We start from the raw sequence: 22500 nt of genomic DNA, 5'->3' as shown, positions 1-22500 counted from the left end.
TGGAGTGTCTGCTGAGCCGTGTCAAATGGTGTCTCCTCTGAATTTGCCTCACTGGCACGTCATGCTCAAAACCCGTCTTCGGCGCAATAATTCCGATCTTTCATGTATTCATACTCTTGTGTAATTGACGCCCCATCCTAAATAAATCTGTCTCTTCCGTGATACCCTGAAAATTTTGAATAATCCGATCTAATATGATTTCCGACCTGTAAGGTTGCCAGAATAATAATCTTACACGGTGTGTTAATAGGCCAGAGGAGAACTGGCACCCCGACTGAGTCTGGTTTCTCCCAAGGTTTATTTTTCTCCATCACGCCCTGATGGAGTTTTGGTTCCTTGCCACTGTCGCCTTTGGCTTGGCTTGCTCAGTTGGGGACACTAAAAATATGATTAAAGTTATTCAACTTATTATACAAATAAAATATATGAATTAGGTCTTATTTAATTCTATAAACTATAATACTGATCTGCCAACATTGTCGCTATATGATAAATTAAAATAAGCTGATAACATCACTGTTTTCTCCAGTACGACTGTACAGCCAAATCTAATTTTGTCGCAATATTATCCTGTTTGACACTGTGAAGCTGCTTTGACACAATCGTGATTGTAAAAGCGCTATATAAATAAAGTTGATTGATTGATTGATAGAGCATTACAATAATCTAGCCTTGAGCTCATGAACGCATCGACTAACTGTTCAGCATTTTGCACTGAGAGCATGTGCCGTGATTTAGATATATTTTGAAGATGGTAGAATGAGGTTTTACTGATGATAGAAACGTGGCTTTCAAATGAGAGATTGGAGTCAGTCATGTGACGTTACGCTGCTGTTTTACAGGACACGGATCTGTCCCGAAACATGCCTGGGAAGGTGAAGGTGTCGGCGCCAAACCTACAAGCAGCCAAGAGGAAGTGAAGCCGGAACACACACACACACACACACTGGACGGTTCAGAGCTTCAGGGGTTAAAAGCTTATCATTTTCAACTCATTCCATTTAATTATAAATCAATAAACCGTACAGTATAAATGTTGAACACAGCTTCATTTATTTTCCATGTTGGAAAAACAACAACAAAAAACAATCAATACAACATTTGGGATTTTTGTACAAATCTGAGGGAATTCGTCCTTCAATAAATGTCTGCATCAGTGAGGTTTAGGGAACTTCCAGGATTTCAGTTCATTCCCCAAATGTTGATACACTAACAACTGGGAAATATGTTCTGTTAAAATTGCGATGGCCAATAAAGACGATTGACCCATGTTTGATGGTGGCGTGTTTTTAATGCAGTGTGCTGTTAATCGTGGCTCTGCCTCATTAAGTCTCTGCGGCGAAGGCTTCTGATTGGCTTCAGGAATCTCCCATGATCCTCTGCTGGAGCTGAAGGAGCAGCACTCTGGGCAGGACGGCCCACATGAGCTCCAGGCGCTTCCGGTGCCGGACGGCCACGTCTGAACAGAGCCTGAACACACACATCCACAATCAGCATGCAGACACACACTCACACGCACACAATCAGCATGCAGACACACACTCACACGCACACAATCAGCATGCAGACACACACTCACACGCACACAATCAGCATGCAGACACACACTCACACGCACACAATCAGCATGCAGACACACACTCACACGCACACAATCAGCATGCAGACACACAAAAATAAGATCACACTCACCTGACCAGAGATTTGGGCTGAACCCTGAACACCAGTAGTTCGTCGCTGTGAGCCTGTGAACACACACAGTGCATTTAGACCCACGTTAGAGTGAAGCATCTGCGGGGATTCATCCTAAATCTGAAGATTGTTCTACACCCAGATGCTCGTGTGTTGCTAAGCTTTGGCTCCTTGTTTCATGAAGGGTTAAGAGTTCACACACACACACACACACACAGCCTCGTACAGATCCGGCTCAGCAGCTCACACCACTCACTCAAGACTTGATCCAGAGTATGACAGCCAATCACACCCAAGATTATATTCACTTCTTATGAAAAATTATCATGAATTTAGACGCATATACAAGGCAGGAAGAAACTCAGAGTTTGAGAACCTAACCACCAGCATTTGCTCACATTGACCTGAAACCAGTTTCACGCAACAGGCCTCCCACTAAAGCCATGCATTAGTAGCTCTGGGTCGATTATAAGGCAGTATACACACACTCACCGCCTGTTGATGCGAGAGAAGGTTATTCGCACATCCTCCAAACACAAACACTTCCCCGTCAGGACCTAAACACGCTGTGTGCCACAGTCTGCAGAAACACATGAAAACAGGAATAATTATAGCTGCAGGCAGTGATGAGGGGTCAGCCCCCTGAAGCAGCAGCAAGAGTAGGGTTAGCAGGGTTAGCTAAGAGTAGTAGCAGTGCAGAGCCAGAACAATAGTAATGGGCCCTAATTTAACTCCCGGTCACAGAAGAGATGATGAGCTAAGGTCACCTAACCCCTGACCCTGACAGCAGAGATGAGGAGCTAAGGTCACCTAACCCCTGACCCTGACAGCAGAGATGATGAGCTAAGGTCACCTAACCCCTGACCCTAACAGCAGAGATGAGGAGCTACGGTCACCTAACCCCTGACCCTAACAGCAGAGATGATGAGCTAAGGTCACCTAACCCCTGACAGCAGAGATGAGGAGCCAAGGTCACCTAACCCCTGACCCTAACAGCAGAGATGAGGAGCTAAGGTCACCTAACCCCTGACCCTAACAGCAGAGATGAGGAGCTAAGGTCACCTAGCCCCTGACCCTAACAGCAGAGATGAGGAGCTAAGGTCACCTAACCCCTGACCCTAACAGCAGAGATGATGAGCTAAGGTCACCTAACCCCTGACAGCAGAGATGAGGAGCTAAGGTCACCTAGCCCCTGACCCTAACAGCAGAGATGAGGAGCTAAGGTCACCTAACCCCTGACCCTAACAGCAGAGATGAGGAGCTAAGGTCACCTAACCCCTGACCCTAACAGCAGAGATGAGGAACTAAGGTCACCTAACCCCTGACAGCAGAGACGAGGAGCTAAGGTCACCTAACCCCTGACCCTAACAGCAGAGATGAGGAGCTAAGGTCACCTAACCCCTGACAACAGAGATGATGAGCTAAGGTCACCTAACCCCTGACCCTAACAGGAGTGATGAGGAGCTAAGGTCACCTAACCCCTGACCCTAACAGCAGAGATGAGGAGCTAAGGTCACCTAACCCCTGACCCTAACAGCAGAGATGAGGAGCTAAGGTCACCTAACCCCTGACCCTAACAGCAGAGATGATGAGCTAAGGTCACCTAACCCCTGACCCTAACAGCAGAGATGAGGAGCTATGGTCTCACCTAACCCCTGACCCTAACAGCAGATGATGAGCTACGGTCACCTAGCCCCTGACCCTAACAGCAGAGATGAGGAGCTAAGGTCACCTAACCCCTAACAGCAGAGATGAGGAGCTAAGGTCACCTAACCCCTGACCCTAACAGCAGAGATGATGAGCTAAGGTCACCTAACCCCTGACAGCAGAGATGAGGAGCTAAGGTCACCTAACCCCTGACCCTAACAGCAGAGATGTGGGGCTAAGGTCACCTAACCCCTGACCCTAACAGCAGAGATGAGGAGCTAAGGTCACCTAACCCCTGACCCTAACAGCAGAGATGAGGAGCTAAGGTCACCTAACCCCTGACCCTAACAGCAGAGATGATGAGCTAAGGTCACCTAACCCCTGACCCTAACAGCAGAGATGATGAGCTAAGGTCACCTAGCCCCTGACCCTAACAGCAGAGATGATGAGCTAAGGTCACCTAGCCCCTGACCCTAACAGCAGAGATGATGAGCTAAGGTCACCTAACCCCTGACTTCTGACAGCAGAGATGATGAGCTAAGGTCACCTAACCCCTGACCTCTGACAGCAGAGATGATGAGCTAAGGTCACCTAGCCCCTGACCCTAACAGCAGAGATGATGAGCTAAGGTCACCTAACCCCTGACCTCTGACAGCAGAGATGAGCTAAGGTCACCTAACCCCTGACAGCAGAGATGATGAGCTAAGGTCACCTAACCCCTGACCCTAACAGCAGAGATGAGGAGCTAAGGTCACCTAACCCCTGACCCTGACAGCAGAGATGATGAGCTAAGGTCACCTAGCCCCTGACCCTAACAGCAGAGATGATGAGCTAAGGTCACCTAACCCCTGACTTCTGACAGCAGAGATGATGAGCTAAGGTCACCTAACCCCTGACCTCTGACAGCAGAGATGATGAGCTAAGGTCACCTAGCCCCTGACCCTAACAGCAGAGATGATGAGCTAAGGTCACCTAACCCCTGACCTCTGACAGCAGAGATGAGCTAAGGTCACCTAACCCCTGACAGCAGAGATGATGAGCTAAGGTCACCTAACCCCTGACCCTAACAGCAGAGATGAGGAGCTAAGGTCACCTAACCCCTGACCCTAACAGCAGAGATGAGGAGCTATGGTCTCACCTAACCCCTGACCCTAACAGCAGAGATGAGGAGCTAAGGTCACCTAACCCCTGACCCTAACAGCAGAGATGAGGAGCTATGGTCTCACCTAACCCCTGACCCTAACAGCAGAGATGAGGAGCTAAGGTCACCTAACCCCTGACCCTAACAGCAGAGATGAGGAGCTATGGTCTCACCTAACCCCTGACCCTAACAGCAGAGATGAGGAGCTAAGGTCACCTAACCCCTGACCCTAACAGCAGAGATGATGAGCTAAGGTCACCTAGCCCCTGACCCTAACAGCAGAGATGAGGAGCTAAGGTCACCTAACCCCTAACAGCAGAGATGAGGAGCTAAGGTCACCTAACCCCTGACAGCAGAGATGAGGAGCTAAGGTCACCTAACCCCTGACCCTAACAGCAGAGATGATGAGCTAAGGTCACCTAGCCCCTGACCCTAACAGCAGAGATGAGGAGCTAAGGTCACCTAACCCCTAACAGCAGAGATGATGAGCTAAGGTCACCTAACCCCTGACCCTAACAGCAGAGATGATGAGCTAAGGTCACCTAGCCCCTGACCCTAACAGCAGAGATGATGAGCTAAGGTCACCTAACCCCTGACCTCTGACAGCAGAGATGATGAGCTAAGGTCACCTAGCCCCTGACCCTAACAGCAGAGATGATGAGCTAAGGTCACCTAACCCCTGACCTCTGACAGCAGAGATGAGCTAAGGTCACCTAACCCCTGACAGCAGAGATGATGAGCTAAGGTCACCTAACCCCTGACCCTAACAGCAGAGATGAGGAGCTAAGGTCACCTAACCCCTGACCCTGACAGCAGAGATGATGAGCTAAGGTCACCTAGCCCCTGACCCTAACAGCAGAGATGATGAGCTAAGGTCACCTAACCCCTGACTTCTGACAGCAGAGATGATGAGCTAAGGTCACCTAACCCCTGACCTCTGACAGCAGAGATGATGAGCTAAGGTCACCTAGCCCCTGACCCTAACAGCAGAGATGATGAGCTAAGGTCACCTAACCCCTGACCTCTGACAGCAGAGATGAGCTAAGGTCACCTAACCCCTGACAGCAGAGATGATGAGCTAAGGTCACCTAACCCCTGACCCTAACAGCAGAGATGAGGAGCTAAGGTCACCTAACCCCTGACCCTAACAGCAGAGATGAGGAGCTATGGTCTCACCTAACCCCTGACCCTAACAGCAGAGATGAGGAGCTAAGGTCACCTAACCCCTGACCCTAACAGCAGAGATGAGGAGCTATGGTCTCACCTAACCCCTGACCCTAACAGCAGAGATGAGGAGCTAAGGTCACCTAACCCCTGACCCTAACAGCAGAGATGAGGAGCTATGGTCTCACCTAACCCCTGACCCTAACAGCAGAGATGAGGAGCTAAGGTCACCTAACCCCTGACCCTAACAGCAGAGATGATGAGCTAAGGTCACCTAGCCCCTGACCCTAACAGCAGAGATGAGGAGCTAAGGTCACCTAACCCCTAACAGCAGAGATGAGGAGCTAAGGTCACCTAACCCCTGACAGCAGAGATGAGGAGCTAAGGTCACCTAACCCCTGACCCTAACAGCAGAGATGATGAGCTAAGGTCACCTAGCCCCTGACCCTAACAGCAGAGATGAGGAGCTAAGGTCACCTAACCCCTGACCCTAACAGCAGAGATGATGAGCTAAGGTCACCTAACCCCTGACAGCAGAGATGAGGAGCTAAGGTCACCTAACCCCTGACCCTAACAGCAGAGATGAGGGGCTAAGGTCACCTAACCCCTGACCCTAACAGCAGAGATGAGGAGCTAAGGTCACCTAACCCCTGACCCTAACAGCAGAGATGAGGAGCTAAGGTCACCTAACCCCTGACCCTAACAGCAGAGATGATGAGCTAAGGTCACCTAACCCCTGACCCTAACAGCAGAGATGATGAGCTAAGGTCACCTAGCCCCTGACCCTAACAGCAGAGATGAGGAGCTAAGGTCACCTAACCCCTGACCCTAACAGCAGAGATGATGAGCTAAGGTCACCTAACCCCTGACCCTAACAGCAGAGATGAGGAGCTAAGGTCACCTAACCCCTGACCCTAACAGCATAGATGAGGAGCTAAGGTCACCTAACCCCTGACCCTGACAGCAGAGATGATTAACGAGGGTCACCTAACCCCTGACCCTAACAGCAGAGATGATGAACTAAGGTCACCTAACCCCTGACCCTAACAGCAGAGATGATGAGCTAAGGTCACCTAACCCCTGACCCTGACAGCAGAGATGATGAGCTAAGGTCACCTAACCCCTGACAGCAGAGATGATGAGCTATGGTCACCTAACCCCTGACCCTGACAGCAGAGATGATGAGCTAAGGTCACCTAGCCCCTGACCCTAACAGCAGAGATGATGAGCTAAGGTCACCTAACCCCTGACTTCTGACAGCAGAGATGATGAGCTAAGGTCACCTAACCCCTGACCTCTGACAGCAGAGATGATGAGCTAAGGTCACCTAGCCCCTGACCCTAACAGCAGAGATGATGAGCTAAGGTCACCTAACCCCTGACCTCTGACAGCAGAGATGAGGAGCTAAGGTCACCTAACCCCTGACCCTGACAGCAGAGATGATGAGCTAAGGTCACCTAGCCCCTGACCCTAACAGCAGAGATGATGAGCTAAGGTCACCTAACCCCTGACTTCTGACAGCAGAGATGATGAGCTAAGGTCACCTAACCCCTGACCTCTGACAGCAGAGATGAGCTAAGGTCACCTAACCCCTGACAGCAGAGATGATGAGCTAAGGTCACCTAACCCCTGACCCTAACAGCAGAGATGAGGAGCTAAGGTCACCTAACCCCTGACCCTAACAGCAGAGATGAGGAGCTATGGTCTCACCTAACCCCTGACCCTAACAGCAGAGATGAGGAGCTAAGGTCACCTAACCCCGACCCTAACAGCAGAGATGAGGAGCTATGGTCTCACCTAACCCCTGACCCTAACAGCAGATGATGAGCTACGGTCACCTAGCCCCTGACCCTAACAGCAGAGATGAGGAGCTAAGGTCACCTAACCCCTAACAGCAGAGATGAGGAGCTAAGGTCACCTAACCCCTGACCCTAACAGCAGAGATGATGAGCTAAGGTCACCTAACCCCTGACCCTAACAGCAGAGATGAGGAGCTAAGGTCACCTAACCCCTGACCCTAACAGCAGAGATGAGGAGCTAAGGTCACCTAACCCCTAACAGCAGAGATGAGGAGCTAAGGTCACCTAACCCCTGACAGCAGAGATGAGGAGCTAAGGTCACCTAACCCCTGACAGCAGAGATGAGGAGCTAAGGTCACCTAACCCCTGACAGTAGAGATGAGGAGCTAAGGTCACCTAACCCCTGACCCTAACAGCAGAGATGATGAGCTAAGGTCACCTAACCCCTGACAGCAGAGATGAGGAGCTAAGGTCACCTAACCCCTGACCCTAACAGCAGAGATGTGGGGCTAAGGTCACCTAACCCCTGACCCTAACAGCAGAGATGAGGAGCTAAGGTCACCTAACCCCTGACCCTAACAGCAGAGATGAGGAGCTATGGTCTCACCTAGCCCCTGACCCTAACAGCAGAGATGAGCTAAGGTCACCTAACCCCTGACCTCTGACAGCAGAGATGAGCTAAGGTCACCTAACCCCTGACCTCTGACAGCAGAGATGAGCTAAGGTCACCTAACCCCTGACAGCAGAGATGATGAGCTAAGGTCACCTAACCACTAACAGCAGAGATGAGGAGCTATGGTCACCTAACCCCTGACCCTAACAGCAGAGATGATGAGCTAAGGTCACCTAACCACTAACAGCAGAGATGAGGAGCTATGGTCACCTAACCCCTGACCCTAACAGCAGAGATGAGGAGCTGAGGTCACCTAACCACTAACAGCAGAGATGAGGAGCTATGGTCACCTAACCCCTGACCCTAACAGCAGAGATGATGAGCTAAGGTCACCTAACCACTAACAGCAGAGATGAGGAGCTATGGTCACCTAACCCCTGACCCTAACAGCAGAGATGAGGAGCTGAGGTCACCTAACCCCTGACCTCTGACAGCAGAGATGATGAGCTAAAGTCACCTAACCCCTGACCTCTGACAGCAGAGATGATCATAGATATGTATACGTAGATACCTCATTAGCGACTGTTTCTATGGGCCGCTATACGTTAGCCATCCGCCATTTTAGAACGATCAAAGCCGGTCGCGAACGCATTCAAATGCATGTATGTATTTATTTATTTGACAGGGACAATGCAGAAAAAAACATTGCTACAATTTCATGCTGCCGATGCTCCACATATAGGCTTATAGCCAAAGGCTAATTTGCAGCCCCAGTCCCTGTCACGTGTCACATCATGTCACACTGCACGCGCAAACTATGATTGACAGGTCAGGAGCAGTGCATATGGAGCGGGAGCCGCGCGCCCGAAGCCCGTCCGGTGGGCATTCTGGCAGCGCTCCTCTCGCTGATCACTCGCACCTGAAGCGTGTTTTACAGATACACACTATAATATCAGCCATTCTGCCACATTGCCGGCGTTCTCCTCCGAGATGTGCTTTGAGTCACGATGGGCAGCATATATCTGCTGCAATGCCCCATTCCCAAACACAGGCATATAATGTGCTGTATATAAGTTGTTCACTTGATAAATGTAACAAAGTTAAGATACGCTTCATTTAATTATTTAAACCGGCTTTGGAAGTTAGGCCAACATCTTCTGTCAGTGATGTGTTTGTGTATTTTATTATTTATTCTGGATGTACTGCGGTGATTGTGAAACTCTGGAACACTGCACTGCATGATGTTACGGTGACATCGGTGATCTTTCATGTTAATCAGGTCAAGCTGATCCAGAACTCTGCGCCGTGGCTTTAATGCAGCGCGAGCATCGCGGCAAAACAGACACCAGACTCGCTGACAGAAGAGCAGCAGAAATATGATCGGTTCCTCTTCTTTAAATACTCTTACATTTAGTTTGATTTAAACACTTTTCCAGTTCTCGAATACTGACTCGAATACAGAGTTCCCAGCGGCTGCGCAGGCGCGGTGTTCTTTTGTTTGTTGTAAGCGAGTGATTATTGACAGCATCTTGACGTGTGTTGACCGTTCTAAAAAAGTGGCTCGTCAACGTGCCTGGAGCGTTCGAATGAGGTATCTACGTATACATATCTATGGAGAAGATGAGCGAGGGTCACCTGGGCCGCTCCGTGTGCTCGTGGCTGAACGGTCTCCACTCGTTGGTGCTGACGCAGTACAGCCAGGCGTCGCCTGCAAAACACACGATGAAGCCATGAATCCACACACACACACACACACACACACACACACACACACACACACACACACACTGATGAATCCGTTCTCACTCACACACACACACACACACACACACACACACACACACACACACACAGATGATGGGCTGGTCACTCACTCAGGGTCTCTGTCCGTAATGAAGCCACACACACACACACACACACACACACACACACACACACACACACACACACACACACACACACACTGATGATGGGCTGGTCACTCACTCAGGGTCTCTCTGTCCGTAATGAAGCCACACACACACACACACACACACACACACACACACTGATGATGGGAAGGTCACTCACTCAGGGTCTCTCTGTCTGTAATGAAGACACACACACACACACACACACACACACACAGATGATGGGCTGGTCACTCAATCAGGGTCTCTCTGTCTGTAATGAAGACACACACACACACACACACACTGATGATGGGCTGGTCACTCACTCAGGGTCTCTCTGTCCTTAATGAAGACACACACACACACACACACACACACACAGATGATGGGCCGGTCACTCACTCAGGGTCTCTCTGTCCGTAATGAAGCCACACACACACACACACACACACACACACTGATGATGGGCTGGTCACTCACTCAGGGTCTCTCTGTCCGTGGTGAAGCCGCCGAACAGGAAGAGCTGGTCAGCTGACACCGGGGTGAGCGAGTGCCAGGACCGCCCCACGGGCCCGTGCTGAGGGACACACCTGCAACACACACACGTTAGAGCCAGAACACACACACACCTGCTCTCCTCAGAGGTCACTGAACCTACATCTCACTCCACTCCCACGTGTCCAGATCGATGCAGTGCAGGTCATTCAGACGCTGATCCTGTGGACACACAACACACACTCTGACGTCACTCACACACACTAGCGTGAAGAAGAGCAATTAAAGGAATACAGGTGCTGGTCATATAATTAGAATTTCATTCAAAAGTTGATTTATTTCACTAGTTGCGTCTTTAGCCCAGATGAGACGCTTCTGATCTGTCTGTTGACTCCAGGAATGTGAAGCTGAAGCCCATGTCTCGCAGACGTCTGTGCGCAGCGGTTCTTAAAGCGCTGACTCCAGCTGCAGTCCACTCTTTGTGAATCTCCTCCACATTTTTGAATGGGTTTGTTTCACACTCCTCTCCAGAGTGCGGTTATCTCTATTGCTTGTACACTTTTTTCTACCACATCTTTTCCTTCCCTTCTCCTCTCTATTAATGTGCTTGGACACAGAGCTCTGTGAACAGCCAGCCTCTTTTGCAGTGACCTTTAGTGTCTCGCCCTCCGTGTGTAAGGTGTCAATGGTTGTCTTTTGGAGATCTGTCGAGTCAGCAGTCTTCCCCATGATTGTGTAGCCGACAGAACGAGACTGAGAGGCCATTTAGAGGCCTGCAGGTGTGTTGAGTTCATTAGCTGATTAGAGTGTGGCACCAGGAGTCTTCAATATTCAACCTTTTCACAATATTCTAATCTTCTGAGACACTTAATTTGGGATTTTCCTAAGTTGTTCGTTTTATCATCAAAATTAAAATAAATAAACATTTGAAATATATCAGTCTGTGTGTAATGAATGAATATAATATACAACTTTCACTTTTTTAATGAATTAGTGAAATCAACTTTTTGATGATATTCTAATTATATGACCAGCGCCTGTAAATAGTAAATAATGTCAATATGTTCTCTAAAGAGTCGCATTAGTGACACAGTTCCCAACAGATCTCCATCACTTTATTAAGACCCAGTGTAGTGCTTCTCACACACACACACACACACACACACACACACACACACACACACACACACACACACACCATGTAACGGCCTCCAAAGACGAAGCCTCTGTTCCCGATGGTGGCGCAGGCATGGGCGGCCCGCGGCGTCGGAGCGTTTCCCTGTACAGACACACACACACAGCGTTAGAGCATCTGCAGTAACACACACACACATCAGTTAGGGCTTCAGCACCTTCGTGATTGGCTGGCTCCACGCAGACGTCTCCAGATCCAGGACGTGTATGTGGTTGTTCCAGCCTCGTCCTGCGTGGTTTCCCTGAAACACACACACACACACACACACACACACACACACACACACACACACACACACACCTGATGTCTGGCATGCAACATGGACCCATGTTTGCTGATGGACCCACCAGACTCTCACACACACACACACACACTGTGCACTGATGAACCCACGGACTCACACACACACACTGGACTCACCATGAAGGAGTGCTCGTCCAGCTCAAACACTCCTCTGTGTCCGGGCTGAGCTATGTAGCCGTACCCGCCGAAATACGCCAGCCTGTGGAGACATGCCATCAGCTGTGTGTCAACACACACACACACACACACACACACACACACACACACACACACACACACACACACACACACACACACACACACACACACACACCTGTTTCGGTGAACCCAACAGCCCAGCTTGTCTTTGCAAGTCGGAGCCAGCCCCGTCAGGCCTCTCATCCTCTCCCAGCGGAGCGGAGACGCTCGCAGCGGCAGACGGTAAACCTGCGGGAGACGAGCGTCAGTGTGTGTGAGAGTGTGTGAGTGTGTACGTGGCAGTGTGTGTGAGTGAGTGAGAGAATGTGAGTGAGAGTGTGTGTGTGTGTGTGTGTGTGTGTGTGCTCACAGTGTTGGTGTTTCCTCTGGCCTGGTGTCCGCCGAACACGTACAGAACGCCGTCCACACTGGAGCTGCAGCTGCCCGACATGGAGTTCGGCACCTCGCCTTCTGCACGCTTCATCTGCCTGCACACACACACACACACACACACACATCACACATCACACAGAGCAAGCACCCTTTAGCGGCGGAACAGCTCACGTTCTGGCCATGTGCCAATCACAGGGACTCACCATTGCCCCGTCTCCACATACACACACACACACACACACACACACACACACTCACCATCACCCCGTCTCCACACACACACACTCACCATCGCCCCGTCTCTACACACACACACTCACCATCGCCCCGTTTCCACACACACACACACACACACACACACACACCATCGCCCCGTCTCCACACACACACACTCACCATCGCCCCGTCTCCACACACACACACACACACACACACACACTCACCATCGCCCCGTCTCCACACACACACACTCACCATCGCCCCGTCTCCACACACACACACACACACTCACCATCGCCCCGTCTCCACACACACACACACACACTCACCATCGCCCCGTCTCCACACACACACACTCACCATCGCCCCGTTTCCACACACACACTCACCATTGCCCCGTCTCCACACACACACACTCACCATTGCTCCGTCTCCACACACACACACACACACACACACTCACCATTGCCCCGTCTCCACACACACACACACACTCACCATCGCCCCGTCTCCACACACACACACTCACCCACCATCGCCCCGTCTCCACACACACACACTCACCCACCATCGCCCCGTCTCCACACACACACACACCATCGCCCCGTTTCCACACACACACTCACCATTGCCCCGTCTCCACACACACACACTCACCATTGCTCCGTCTCCACACACACACACACACACTCACCATTGCCCCGTCTCCACACACACACACACACACACACTCACCATTGCCCCGTCTCCACACACACTCACCATTGCCCCGTCTCCACACACACACACACTCACTCACCATTGCCCCGTCTCCACACACACACACACTCACTCACCATTGCCCCGTCTCCACACACACACACTCACTCACCATTGCCCCGTCTCCACACACACACACACACACTCACTCACCATTGCCCCGTCTCCACACACACACACTCACTCACCATCGCCCCGTCTCCACACACACACACTCACTCACCATCGCCCCGTCTCCACACACACACACTCACTCACCATCGCCCCGTCTCCACACACACACACACACACACACACACACTCACCATCGCCCCGTCTCCACACACACACACACACACACACTCACCATCGCCCCGTCTCCACACACACACACACACACTCACCATCGCCCCGTCTCCACACACACACACACACACTCACCATCGCCCCGTCTCCACACACACACACACACTCACCATCGCCCCGTCTCCACACACACACACACACTCACCATCGCCCCGTCTCCACACACACACACACACTCACCATCGCCCCGTCTCCACACACACACACACACTCACCATCGCCCCGTCTCCACACACACACACACACTCACCATCGCCCCGTCTCCACACACACACACACACACTCACCATCGCCCCGTCTCCACACACACACACACACACTCACCATCGCCCCGTCTCCACACACACACACACACACTCACCATCGCCCCGTCTCCACACACACACTCACCATCGCCCCATCTCCACACACACACTCACCATCGCCCCGTCTCCACACACACACACACTCACCATCGCCCCGTCTCCACACACACACACACACACTCACCATCGCCCCGTCTCCACACACACACACACACACTCACCATCGCCCCGTCTCCACACACACACACACACACACTCACCATCGCCCCGTCTCCACACACACACACACTCACTCACCATCGCCCCGTCTCCACACACACACACACTCACCATCGCCCCGTCTCCACACACACACACACTCACCATCGCCCCGTCTCCACACAAACACACACTCACCATCGCCCCGTCTCCACACACACACACACTCACCATCGCCCCGTCTCCACACACACACACACACACTCACCATCGGCCCGTCTCCATGTTGTAGATCCAGATTTCATTCTTCGGCAGGTACAGGTCGGTGAACTCAGTGGCCTCAGCATCTGCATTCTGATCACATGACAGAGTTAAAGTGACCTACACCTGTGTGTGTGTGTGTGTGTGTGTGTGTGTGTGTGTGTGTGTGTGTGTGTGTGTGTGTGTGTGAGACCTTATATCCCCCCCAGATGAACATGCAGCATCCGTCAGTGACGGCGATGTGTCCGCTGCGCTCCGCTGGACTCTCTCTCTCCGGCTGTTGCCAGTCCAGCTCCGCCTCCGGTCCGCCCGCAGCCCACTCAAAGCCCCGCCCATCCTCATCTTCCTCATCCTCTTCATCATTATCCTCATCTTCATCCTCCATGTTGTCAACAAGATCTTCTTCCATGTCAGACGCCCACTAGAATGAAACAGTTCAATGAGGCATCACTAAAGTTAACTTTTATACACACTCACACACACTAACTTACACTCACACACACTAACTCTCTCTCTTACTCACACACACTAACTCTCTCTCTCTCTCTCACACACACACACACACACACACACACACACACACACACACACACACACACTATCACAAGAACAGCACGTCAAACGCGTCTCGTGTGTGTGCAGTACTGTAGAGCTCCAGGTGTTCTGTCAGTGTGAGCACAGATTAATTGATAATAATCATGTTATTGATCAGATCGAGTGATTATCAGTCGCGCGCGCTCGTGCGATGGTGTTGTTGTGACTGAGCAGCTGATGCGCGCTCCCCGCTAGTGTGTGTAGTGAGTGACGGACGCTACTCACGCACGCGCGCGGTCAGTGGAGCAGCGGTCAGTCTGCAGGACACACGGGAGCGCGGTCAGGAGAGCCGATCGGCCGCGGGCATCAGTCCTGCGGAGTCGGAGGTAAAACTGTTTAAAGCGGAATGGCCACACCGGAAATATCTCCTGGCGAAATCACGCCGCCATATTAGTGAGGTCAGCCGGTGTTTACTGCGCATGTGCGAGGCGGAGAAGCGCGCGTTACGTAGCAGATAAACATGAACTATCTTTCAAGTGTGCTTTTTAAACACGATCAATCGCTGCGAGGTTTTGCTGGAGCTGTGCTATGGATCTGCGGCTTTGCTAATTAGACAAGTTTGAACGGAAGACGCGCGAACGCCTCAGAACTTCAGGTTCGTTTGTTTCTGTCTGAGATCTCTCTCTCTCTCTCTCTCTCTCTCTCTCTCTCTCACACACACACACACACACACACACACACACACACACACACACACACACACACACACACACACACACACACACACACACACACACACATACATTTGAAAGCCACGTTTCTATCATCTGTAAACTACCATCTTAAAAATATATCTTAATCACGGCACATGCTCTCAGTGCAAAATGCTGAGCAGTTAGTCGATGCGTTCATGAGCTCAAGGCTAGATTATTGTAATGCTCTACTGGGTGGTTGCCCTGCTCGCTTAATAAACAAACTCCAGCTGGTCCATGATAGATAGATAGATAGATAGATAGATAGATAGATAGATAGATAGATAGATAGATAGATAGATAGATTATTGTAATGCTCTACTGGGTGGTTGCCCTGCTCGCTTAATAAACAAACTCCAGCTGGTCCAAACCGCAGCAGCTCGAGTTCTTACTAGAACCAGGAAGTATGATCATATTAGTCCAGTTCTGTCAACACTGCACTGGCTCCCTATTAAACATCGCAGACATTTTAAAATCCTGCTTATTCCTCAAAGCACTAAATAGTTTAGCTCCCCGGTACTTAAGCGAGCTCTTAACGCATTATACTCCATCACGTCTACTGCGGTCTCTAAACTCTGGCCAGTTGATCATACCTAGAATATCTAAATCAACTGCAGGCGGTCGATCCTTTTCCTATTTAGCTCCTAAACTCTGGAACAGTCTTCCTAGCATTGTTCGGGAAGCAGACACACTCTGTCAGTTTAAATCTAGACTAAAAACACATCTCTTTACTATGGCATACACACGCTCTTGCCTATTGACTGAACCGGTGATGCTTGCGTGCGTGCCGTCACTGTTCTCACGGTTTACACAAAGATGATAACGGTATCGTTTCTAAACCTGCGTTCTCAAGCCCCCAAACACTGTTGCCATGCGGATGAGCGGCCAGAACACACAGTTTCTGTTTTAGTCAGACTGTAAAAAACTATGGCCGTAGTGTCCGTGATGTCACCCATAGGATTCGGAAGAGCCGTTCTGAAGCGTAAAGTAGAGACGAGCTGGGCGTCGCCATCTTGCGAGCGCATCATCGCGCGTCACTCCCGGATAACAGAAAATGGGCAGAGGCGGGGCTTAGGGGATGCGATGACTATAGACGGCGGATAAATGGCTATCCACCTGTCACTCAAAGTAACCGCAGTTTACATTACTTTAGTATCGGCTTCATGAGAGATCACGGGAGGAGCCACTTGGTCTTACCCCTACAAGGTTAATAACTCACTGATTTCCGTAATTTTGTCTGGCCGAATTAAATGTTAAGTAAACGGCGGTATATTTGTATTTAATGTAAAAATGCCATCTAACGTTACTCCAGTAAAAAACTCACGTTACTCTCTCTCTCTCTCTCTCTCTCTCTCTCTCTCTCTCTCTCTCTCTCTCTCTCTCTCTCTCTCTCTCTCTCTCTCTCTCTCTCTCTCTCTCTCTCTCTCTCTCTCTCTCTCTCTCTCTCTCTCTCTCTCTCTCTCTCTCTCTCTCTCTCTCTCTCTCTCTCAGGATGAAGCTGCAGTGTGATGTGGAGGTGGTTAACCAGATGTTGCCAACATGTGGGCTGAGGAATAAAGGCAGGTCGAGCCGTGCGGTGCTGTCCGTCGGGAGGCACGGGGACAGCCTGTGTCTGCTCATCTGCACCGCTAAAGACAGAAGCGGCTCCAGATACAAGGCAAGCCCTTCACACAACCTGCTCTCGCTTCAGGAAGCCTCTCTCTGTGTCCTGACCAGGGATGTAGTCGAGGCTAAACGGACGTAAACGCCGTTTACACACCTCACAAAATTTGGAAATAGCGTTTACCCATCTCCAAAGTGCGTTTATCCACCTCTATAAGCCTACAGTTCCTAAGCCTTTTTAAATTATGTTTGTTGTTCAGTTAGACGAAGTCTTTCATATTGCGCTGCAACTGTCAGTGAGAGTAGTGGGAAGTTCGGATCATTTTACTGACTCGGATCTTTGAGTCTCGTTCAGCAAAATGAACCAATCTTTACTCTTTCCGTCTCTATGGGACTGACAGGAAGAACAAAAGGCTCGGATCTCACCTGTTGATTCAGGATCAGAACGATCAGAACCCATATGTTGCGTAATGCGCACGCGCGGTCAACACAAAATGAACGAATCACTGTCTGAGTCAACTCGGTAGTCCCGAGTCATATTAAAGATTTGTTCAAAATGAACGAATCATTTATGAACGACACGCAACCAAGATTCAAAAATGGATATCCGGCAATTTTCAAAATGACATAATTATCCATTTGTAGTAAATTTAATCAGCTTGTGACACTTTTCCATCACTTTTCAGGTGGACAAAGAGGCACTCTGGACATTGTGATATTAATTATTCACAGGCAGCTGGTTTAATGTAGAAAGCGTGTCGAAACCCTGTCATAAAGCTGTAATGATGGTGTGTTTGGTGTTCAAATGGAACATTTTTGGTTTTATTGGGTTTTTTAGTTTAGCAAAATCGTCTGTTAATGTCGGCAGCCATTAGGCTACCCTTGTGGAAACTACAGTCCAACTTATATAGTCTTTCTTCTGTTGATTACAGAAACTGAGTTTTCTTTAAATTAAAATATGTGGCACCAAATTCATCCTTCTGTCGTTGATCTGCACCCGCCTCATTAGCAATTGGCAAAAACTGTAATCGACAACTATTTTGATAATCGATTTGTCGGCTTGAGTCATTTTTTAAGACAAAAGTAAAATTCTTTGATTCCAGCTTGTTTAATGTGAATATGTTTAGTGTGTTCTCTCATATGTGCTCGTATTAGTACGAATCGCCGTGAGATCGGGCTGCATACACCGGTCGGCAGCGGTTTTACCACTACACCTCTGGTCCTGACCGTGTGTGTGTGTGTGTGTGTGTGTGTGTGTGTGTGTGTGTGTGTGTGTGTCTGCAGCTGAAGGAGAACATCGAGAAGTTCTTCACCTGGTTTGTAGAAGAGGGCAAAGCCACGATCCGTCTGAAGGAGCCTGCAGTGGACATCTGTCTGAGTAAAGTAAAGACGTGCTTTCTAAATTGTGTGTGTGTGTGTGTGTGTATGTGTGTGTGTGTGATGGGTAGGTTTAGGGGCAGTGTAAGGGGATAGAAAATACGGTTTGTACAGTATAAAAACCATTACGCCTATGGAATGTCCCCACATTTCACAGAAACAAATGTGTGTGTGTGTGTCACAGGCCGACTCCAGCAGCCTGAAGAGCTTTCTGTCGGCCGCCCGATTGGCTCACAGAGGCTGCAGTGACCCGTCCTCTCTCTCCGCTCTGGGCCCGGCCCGTGTTTGTGAGGTGAAGCCCCAGAAGAAGCTCAGCATCCAGTCCCAGAAGGCCTATCCTCTGCGGTCCGGCTTCCCGGCGTCGCTGGAGCAGCTGCAGGTGTGGTTCTGCCGGCTGACCCGAGTGGACCCGCGGGTGCTGGCGCTGCGGGGGCTCCGGAGGCTGGACCTCAGCCATAACCGGCTCCGCTCGCTGCCGGCGGCGCTGGGGGAGCTCCGGCTGGTGGAGCTCCTGCTGCACAGTAACCGGCTGGAGGCCTTCGGGGACGGGCTGTGTGTGTCGGAGCTCCAGAACTCACTGCAGCATCTGGACCTGAGCCGGAACCATCTGACGGCTCTGCCCCGCCGCTTCTGCCAGCTCCAGCAGCTGATGAACCTCCGGCTGGACCACAACCGGCTGCGCTCGCTGCCCTTCCACACGGGCCGGCTCGCCAGGCTCCGCTTCCTCTCCGCGGCCCATAACCAGCTCTCGGTGCTGCCGGCCGGGTTCAGGAGCCTCAGCCTGGAGAACCTGGACCTGTTCGGGAACCCCTTCACTGAGCCCAATGCCCTGGAGCACAGCATACACCTCAGCTTCCCTCTGAGCCTGCAGGAGCTGACCTCCAGAGCCGTGGTGGAGCTCAGGTACACACACACACACACACACACACACACACAGCATACACCTCAGCTTCCCTCTGAGCCTGCAGGAGCTGACCTCCAGAGCCGTGGTGGAGCTCAGGTACACACACACACACACACACACAGCATACACCTCAGCTTCCCTCTGAGCCTGCAGGAGCTGACCTCCAGAGCCGTGGTGGAGCTCAGGTACACACAGCATACATGTGTGTGTGTGTGTGTGTGTTCCTCCCTGTGATGTGTGTGTGTGTGTGTGTGTGTTCCCTTCTGTGATGTGTGTGTGTGTGTGTGTTCCTCCCTGTGATGTGTGTTCCCCCCGTGATGTGTGTGTGTGTGTGTGTGTGTGTGTGTGTTCCTCCCTGTGATGTGTGTGTGTTCCCTTCTGTGATGTGTGTGTGTGTGTGTGTGTGTTACTCCCTGGGATGTGTGTGTGTGTGTGTTCCCTTCTGTGATGTGTGTGTGTGTGTTCCCCCCGTGATGTGTGTGTGTGTGTGTGTGTTCCTCCCTGTGATGTGTGTGTGTGTGTGTGTTCCCTTCTGTGATGTGTGTGTGTGTGTGTGTGTGTGTGTGTGTTCCTCCCTGTGATGTGTGTTCCCCCCGTGATGTGTGTGTGTGTGTGTTCCTCCCTGTGATGTGTGTGTGTTCCCTTCTGTGATGTGTGTGTGTGTGTATGTGTGTTCCCCCCTGTGATGTGTGTGTTCCTCCCTGTGATGTGTGTGTGTGTGTGTTCCCCCCTGTGATGTGTGTGTTCCCCCCGTGATGTGTGTGTGTGTTCCCTTCTGTGATGTGTGTGTGTGTGTGTGTGTGTTACTCCCTGTGATGTGTGTGTGTTCCCCACTGTGGTGTGTGTGTGTGTATGTGTGGTCCCCCCTGTGATGTGTGTGTTCCTCCCTGTGATGTGTGTGTGTGTGTGTTCCTCCCTGTGATGTGTGTGTGTGTGTGTTCCTCCCTGTGATGTGTGTGTTCCCCCTGTGATGTGTGTGTGTGTGTTCCCCCTGTGATGTGTGTGTGTGTGTGTGTGTGTGTGTTCCCCCTGTGATGTGTGTGTGTTCCCCCTGTGATGTGTGTGTGTTCCCCCTGTGATGTGTGTGTGTGTTCCCCCCTGTGATGTGTGTGTGTGTGTGTGTGTGTTCCCCCTGTGATGTGTGTGTGTGTGTGTGTGTGTGTGTGTGTTCCCCCCTGTGATGTGTGTGTGTTCCCCCCTGTGATGTGTGTGTGTGTGTGTGTGTGTTCCCCCCTGTGATGTGTGTGTGTGTGTGTGTGTGTTCCCCCCTGTGGTGTGTGTGTGTGTGTGTGTTCCCCCCTGTGATGTGTGTGTGTGTGTGTGGTTTCCCCCCTGTGATGTGTGTGTGTGTGTTCCCCCCTGTGATGTGTGTGTGTGTGTGTGTTCCCCCCTGTGATGTCTGTGTGTGTGTGTGTGTTCCCCCCTGTGATGTGTGTGTGTGTGTGTTCCCCCCTGTGATGTGTGTGTGTGTGTGTTCCCCCCTGTGATGTGTGTGTGTTCCCCCCTGTGATGTGTGTGTGTGTTCCCCCCTGTGATGTGTGTGTGTGTTCCCCCCTGTGATGTGTGTGTGTGTTCCCCCCTGTGATGTGTGTGTGTGTTCCCCCCTGTGATGTGTGTGTGTGTTCCCCCCTGTGATGTGTGTGTGTGTGTGTGTTCCCCCCTGTGATGTGTGTGTGTGTGTGTGTGTTCCCCCCTGTGATGTGTGTGTGTGTGTGTGTGTGTGTGTGTGTGTTCCCCCCTGTGATGTGTGTGTGTGTGTGTGTGTGTGTGTGTTCCCCCTGTGATGTGTGTGTTCCCCCTGTGATGTGTGTGTGTGTGTGTGTGTTCCCCCTGTGATGTGTGTGTGTGTGTGTGTGTGTGTTCCCCCCTGTGATGTGTGTGTGTGTGTGTGTGTTCCCCCTGTGATGTGTGTGTGTGTGTGTGTGTGTGTGTGTTCCCCCCTGTGATGTGTGTGTGTGTGTGTGTGTGTGTGTGTGTGTGTTCCCCCCTGTGATGTGTGTGTGTGTGTGTGTGTGTGTTCCCCCCTGTGATGTGTGTGTGTGTGTGTGTGTGTTCCCCCCTGTGATGTGTGTGTGTGTGTGTGTGTGTGTTCCCCCCTGTGATGTGTGTGTGTGTGTGTTCCCCCTGTGATGTGTGTGTGTGTGTGTGTGTGTGTGTTCCCCCCTGTGATGTGTGTGTGTGTGTGTGTGTGTGTGTGTTCCCCCCTGTGATGTGTGTGTGTGTGTGTGTGTGTGTGTGTTCCCCCCTGTGGTGTGTGTGTGTGTGTGTGTGTTCCCCCCTGTGGTGTGTGTGTGTGTGTGTGTGTTCCCCCCTGTGGTGTGTGTGTGTGTGTGTGTGTGTTCCCCCCTGTGGTGTGTGTGTGTGTGTGTGTGTGTGTTCCCCCCTGTGGTGTGTGTGTGTGTGTTCCCCCCTGTGATGTGTGTGTGTGTGTGTGTGTGTGTGTTCCCCCCTGTGATGTGTGTGTGTGTGTGTGTGTGTGTGTTCCCCTGTGATGTGTGTGTTCCCCCTGTGATGTGTGTGTGTGTGTGTGTGTTCCCCCTGTGATGTGTGTGTGTGTGTGTGTGTGTTCCCCCCTGTGGTGTGTGTGTGTGTGTGTGTGTGTGTTCCCCCCTGTGGTGTGTGTGTGTGTGTGTGTGTGTTCCCCCCTGTGGTGTGTGTGTGTGTGTGTGTGTGTGTTCCCCCCTGTGGTGTGTGTGTGTGTGTGTGTGTGTTCCCCCCTGTGATGTGTGTGTG

At 51.1% G+C, this 22500-nt stretch overlaps 3 protein-coding genes across 6 annotated transcripts in view; 2 read left to right on the top strand and 1 right to left on the bottom strand.

The window, feature by feature from the left end:
* Positions 1-1271, top strand: part of LOC137090841 (ribosome quality control complex subunit NEMF-like) — a 36480-nt gene extending 35209 nt beyond the window's left edge. For both annotated transcript variants that reach the window (XM_067454790.1, XM_067454789.1), the window contains one exon: positions 843-1271. In XM_067454790.1, the coding sequence (XP_067310891.1) occupies positions 843-920 (78 nt within the window). In that variant the 3' untranslated portion in view covers positions 921-1271. The remainder of the gene's footprint in view (positions 1-842) is intronic.
* On the bottom strand, positions 1033-15590 carry klhdc2 (kelch domain containing 2). 2 transcript variants are annotated; one of them, XM_067454796.1, is made up of 14 exons: positions 15422-15590; positions 14792-15019; positions 14606-14691; positions 12489-12606; positions 12255-12367; positions 12059-12140; positions 11796-11879; positions 11642-11722; positions 10607-10665; positions 10429-10538; positions 9692-9764; positions 2185-2272; positions 1693-1745; positions 1033-1470 (listed from the first exon to the last, which is right to left on the bottom strand). In XM_067454796.1, exons 2-14 carry the CDS (start codon positions 15005-15007, stop codon positions 1359-1361), a joined length of 1275 nt encoding a protein of 424 aa, XP_067310897.1. In that variant the 5' UTR covers positions 15008-15019; positions 15422-15590; the 3' UTR covers positions 1033-1358. The 2 variants fall into 2 exon arrangements, with proteins under 2 accessions (XP_067310897.1, XP_067310896.1); XM_067454795.1 differs by having other exon boundaries at positions 15418-15589.
* A 62-nt stretch (positions 15591-15652) lies between these two features.
* Positions 15653-22500, top strand: part of lrr1 (leucine rich repeat protein 1) — an 18871-nt gene continuing 12023 nt past the window's right edge. The window contains exons 1-4 of one of the 2 annotated variants that reach the window (XM_067454797.1): positions 15653-15787; positions 17376-17541; positions 18771-18869; positions 19048-19766. In XM_067454797.1, the coding sequence (XP_067310898.1) occupies positions 17377-17541; positions 18771-18869; positions 19048-19766 (983 nt within the window). In that variant the 5' untranslated portion in view covers positions 15653-15787; position 17376. Of the gene's footprint in view, positions 15788-16698; positions 17091-17375; positions 17542-18770; positions 18870-19047; positions 19767-22500 lie in introns of those variants that run through there. The other variant, XM_067454798.1, reaches the window with a different exon arrangement.

This window comes from Pseudorasbora parva, chromosome 10 (genome assembly GCF_024679245.1).
Source record: "Pseudorasbora parva isolate DD20220531a chromosome 10, ASM2467924v1, whole genome shotgun sequence".
Classification (NCBI taxonomy): Eukaryota; Metazoa; Chordata; class Actinopteri; order Cypriniformes; family Gobionidae; genus Pseudorasbora; species Pseudorasbora parva.
Note: the sequence above shows the minus strand (reverse complement) of the source record. Positions and strands in the feature narration are given on the sequence as shown.